Raw genomic sequence first — 5,117 nt, forward strand, 5'->3', positions numbered from 1 at the left:
TGTGTGTCTGTGTATGTATGTATATGTGTCTATAAAGTGAACAAGGCGAATAATTAGCACCAGTACTACTGGAAATAAGAGTGAAAACAACTCAATAGTCACAAAAACATCATCATAATGAGCTGAGAAGGGAGAAAAGCCTCCTACGGTCACAGATTAAGCTAGATCATCGATGACTTTGCATTTTAGTGCTTACGCACATTAACGCTCATCAGTGGTTCTCACCGCGCCTAGGTTTAAACTCTTCTCACCTTGTCAGCTCATAAGATTTCCATTGAAATCAAATGTTGATTCCATAAACGGTAGTGTGAGAATAATAAATAATATGGCTGGCTAATTCGCAATTTTAAAATCTAAAGGCAGAAATATACACGTCACTAAAATGAACAACGTCACTAATCAGCACCATAATCACTAAAACTAAGAGTCAAAACAAATCAATAGCCACAAGAAGCACTACTTTAATGAGCTGACAAGGGAGACAAGCCTCCTACGGTCTTATTTTTAGCAATAATGGTGCTGATTAGTGCCCTTGTTCACTTTAGTGACATATATGTCTGCCTTTAGGTTGTAAAATTGCGACTTAGCCACCTATATTATATGTTATATATACATATATATGTATATATATATATATATATATATATATATATATATATATATATATATATATATAAACATTACTTCCACCGTACCAAATTTCCTGCCTCTTGTCAGATAAACTACGTCGCTCCAGATTGGCTTCAGGCACCTCTCTATCTTCTCCTCTGTTATTCTCTCAATTTTTCTTTTTGCAAACAGTAAGTTTTAAATATTATTGTTTTCTGTTTTTCTTCTAGTAGTAATTTCTCCGGTGGTTGTATTTTAACCACGTTATCATTTATTTGCATCATTTCACTGTATTCATAAAATCACACTTTTTCGTCGAAAGCAGCCGGATTCCACCCCCAGCTGCCGACGCAAAACTTTTTTTTTTTTTTTGTTTTTTGTTTGGTTATTCAGTTTGGATGCTAGGTGCATCAATTATTCTTTTGGACACAATACTTTTGTTTTTTGGCAAACTCGGGTATTTTTCTAGTGAAAGTTCTGACGAGCTTTCAGACACATCTCCAAATAACTCATACGTTTTGTTATTCTTTTTTGCAACGCGGGAATTAAAAATTCCATTTTCGGAGGAATTCATTATTTCTTTGCTCGTAGTTGGCTCCTCACCAGACAACATGCAATTCTTCACTTTAACAGGAAAAACAAAAATATCTGTTCCAACGGTAGGCCTCTCGCTAGACAACATTCTTCCCCTCAACGGGAGAATGAACAACGCGTGTTTTCTACAAGCACTTAGCGTTTTCAAATGAAAACTCCAACAGTTACGAAATTCACCAATTTAACAAAAACAGCAGTTCTTATAAATAATAACACTAAGAAACAGCAATTTTCACCACGAACACATGTACGACGTGTAAGAAACAAAAAAGACAGACGAAATACCTATTTCTTTATTGCCCACAAGGGGATAAACATAGAGGGGACAAACAAAGACAGATAAGGGGATTAAGTCGATTACATCGACCTCAGTGCGTAACTGGTACTTAATTTATCGACCCCGAAAGGATGAAAGGCAAAGTCGACCTCGGCGGAATTTGAACTCAGAACGTCACAGCAGACGAAATACCGCTAAGCATTTCGCCCGGCGTGCTAACGTTTCTGCCGGCTCGACGCCTTAAAACTGGGAGGAATATTGCTAAGCATTTTATCTGGCGTGCAAACGATTCTACCAGCTCATCTTCTTTGTACTAGCAATATAATAATAAAACATGCGCCGAATCACTAATTTGGAATGGATAGATTTCTCATATTTACTGTGAGGTCTTTGAAAATGCGGGACCCATACAATATAGTATTGCAGTAAATTTAGTCTAACACTGGACCTACCAAATCTTCTCACATACAGGGGTTGGACAAAATAATGGAAACACCTTAAAATTTCAAACAAATTTACTTTAATATGGGTTAGAACCGCCTTTAGCAGTAATTACAGCTTCAATTCTACGAGTTATGGACTCGTACAAAGTTTGAATTCTTCCCAAAGGAATTTTTGTCCATTCTTCGGCTAAAATAGTCACCAATTCTTGTCGTAATGATGGTGGAGAATATCGACTCCTTACTTGTTTTTTCTAAAATGAACTATAAATGTTCAATAATATTGAGATCTGGGGACTTCGGTGGCCAGGTAAGATGTTCAACTTCACTAGAATGTTCCTCGTGCCATTCAATAACAACTTTAGCTGTGTGAATTGACGCATTATCATCTTGAAAGATTGCATTTTCCTCCAGAAACAGGTCTGCAACCAAAGGATGAATTTGATCAGATAAAATACTTAAATAGTCTTGACTATTAATTCTGCCATGAAAGGAAACCATTGGGCCGGCGGATTTCCAAGATATAGCTCCCCAGATTATTACAGATCTTCCTCCATGTTTAACAGTTGGAAGAAGGCAGTCTGAGTGAAATGCTTCTTTTGGCTGTCTCCACCTGTATACTCAGTCGGAGGTCGGAAATAAGGTAAAGGATGACTCGTTCGGGAAAATAGCAATCTTCCACTGCTCTAAGGGTCAATTTTGTAGGTTTTTACTCCACTCTAAACGCTTTGCAACGTTTGTTTTTGAAAGTAGTGGTTTTCTGATTGCAGTCCTCCAGTGAAATCTGGATTTGTGCAGCTCCAGGTGAACAGTTTTTGTGGAAACTGGGTTCTCGAGGTGGTCATTAAGCTCTGCAGTAATTTGGGGAGCTGTACTTTTGTGATCCTTTCTAAAAGTTCGCGTAAGTGTCCGACGGTCCCTATCTGAAAGTTATGGTCTTCTTCCGGAGTTTTGTTTCGACGAGTTTTTTCCATCTTTCTTAAAGGCTGTCATTACTTTCGAGACAGTTCTTATTTTTTTATTGCCCACAAGGGGCTAAACATAGAGGGGACAAAGACAGAAAAACGGATTAAGTCGATTACATCGACCCCAGTGCGTAACTGGTACTTAATTTATCGACCCCGAAAGGATGAAAGGCAAAGTCGACCTTGGTGGAATTTGAACCCAGAACGTAACGGCAGACGAAATACCACTAAGCATTTCGCCCGGCGTGCTAACGTTTCTGCCAGCTCGCCGCCTTTTTCTTCTTGATACACCAAACATTTCAGCTGTTTTCATTTCGCTAGCGTCTGCCATACGAGCACCAACAATTTGACCTCCTTGAAAGTCCGATAGATCTGTCATTTTAAAATAATTTTAATTATTTTTTTCTGATGATATCTGAAAAAGAAACAGCAATTTTAGCAAAACATATTAAGCAACACTAAAAATAAATTAAAAAAACATAAAAATGAACAAGATTTTGACAGTTATATAGATATTTCAAAATTATGATGCTATCATGCTAGGTGTTCCCATTATTTTGTCCAATCCCTGTATGATACAGAATATGTCAGACTGCTTGTTTATATTATTTTAGCTTAATCATTGCTGACTTGGTATTATATATCACCAAGAAAAAGCTATTGTAAACAAGTAGTTACATGGTGATGTTAATACATTGATAATCTATTCCACCTAAACTGGAAGCGTGGGAACAACATGACTAGAGTAATAGATAAAAAAACTTAGTACCCATGCGCTTGAAGTTAAATTGACCTCGATTACAGAAATAGACTTAGGATACAACTTTGTTGTTAAATTACTAACCTACTTATATTCGGTTGACGTCGAACATAATTATTTTGTTATCTGCACAGATTTGTGTATAGGTAGTAAACCACACTCGTCCTTAAGAAATCTGGGCTCTTAGCGAAAATACAAATAAATTATTGCAGCAGTAACATAGGATTATGGATGTTTCAGCATCGTATTTTGTCGAAGCTATTAATATACAAAGTTTCTTGTTTGGATTAGTCACTTTATTGCTCGTACGATGGCTTATAACTAGATCGAAATATAATTACAGTTTACCCCCGGGTCCAATAGCTTTTCCAATTATTGGAAATATACCTCAGATGGCTACAACCACAGATATCAATTTAAAGATGGAAGAACTTCGAAAACAATTTGGAGATATCTTCAGACTCAAATTTGGTTCTGAAACCTTGGTGATTGTATGCAAAACAGAGTGGATTTTAGAAGGATTGGTAAAGAAAGGAGATGAATTGAAAGGAAGACCCTACTGGATGTACGTACCGAAGAGATTAAACCGAAAGAAAGGTAAACCATTTATTTACGTCAACAAATGTCATCGCCTTTATTTCCTCCCCCTTACATTTTACCCATTTCCACAACACAGAATTCAATTCTGCATCTACATTTCCTTACTTTGTCTGACGATTTTACTCTGTGTTTCTTTGTTTCTCATCTCGGTGTCTCGTTGGTCAGACTCCTGCTAACTCGATCTGTTTACTCTTTTCCTAGTTTTTCAAGAGAAATTGTGCAAGCATATCTCCACTATATTTCAATCTTCGTAGCGTAACTTATGACTATAATTCGCTGTAGTGTTACTTTTAGACCGGAATATCACCAATTTACTTTGATGCTATATTTTCTGTTCTTCTCAACATAACGCCTTGAATGCTATTCACAAAACTGATGGAATTAGTGATACTATCGGTAGGTTTCTTAATCTCGTAAACAGCAACCCGATAGTGGATGAAGGGAATTCCGTATTTCTGTTGGATTCTTTGTTAAGACAAGCAACTTGTCTTTTCTTAACACAGAAAACACAGTACTAACACTGCTATAAATCCCTCAAATAGCACACAGATTTACAGACGTTAGTATATACTGGATATTATAAACTGTGATAGAGAAAGATATACTTCAATAGTCATAAACGAACGACGCATTACGTATATAAAAAAAGGGTGACAATTATGAGAAGAACGTTATATATTGTAGATAAAGATGTAACGAGGGTTAAGCAACAACTACGAGAATATCCTCGCGGCAACAATCTGACTATTCATTCGATGTGCTTGAAATAGCAGTCAAGAATATCTCAAATTATACAGTCATAAAAAGAAAACAACATTGCATAAGGTAGTCGCTGATAGACCAGATAGCAGGAAGGGCATGGTTTGGAGGCC

At 36.7% G+C, this 5,117-nt stretch overlaps 1 protein-coding gene across 1 annotated transcript in view; it reads left to right on the forward strand.

The window, feature by feature from the left end:
* The first annotated feature begins 3,396 nt into the window (after window positions 1–3,396).
* The window catches only part of LOC106870256 (cytochrome P450 2J4), a 16,177-nt gene continuing 14,456 nt past the window's right edge, over window positions 3,397–5,117 (forward strand). The window contains exon 1 of the mRNA XM_089360236.1: window positions 3,397–4,242. Coding sequence (XP_089216362.1) covers window positions 3,873–4,242 — 370 coding nt within the window. The 5' untranslated portion in view covers window positions 3,397–3,872. The remainder of the gene's footprint in view (window positions 4,243–5,117) is intronic.

The sequence above is a fragment of the Octopus bimaculoides genome, chromosome 11 (assembly GCF_046866305.1).
Source record: "Octopus bimaculoides isolate indiv1 chromosome 11, ASM4686630v1, whole genome shotgun sequence".
Classification (NCBI taxonomy): domain Eukaryota; kingdom Metazoa; phylum Mollusca; class Cephalopoda; order Octopoda; family Octopodidae; genus Octopus; species Octopus bimaculoides.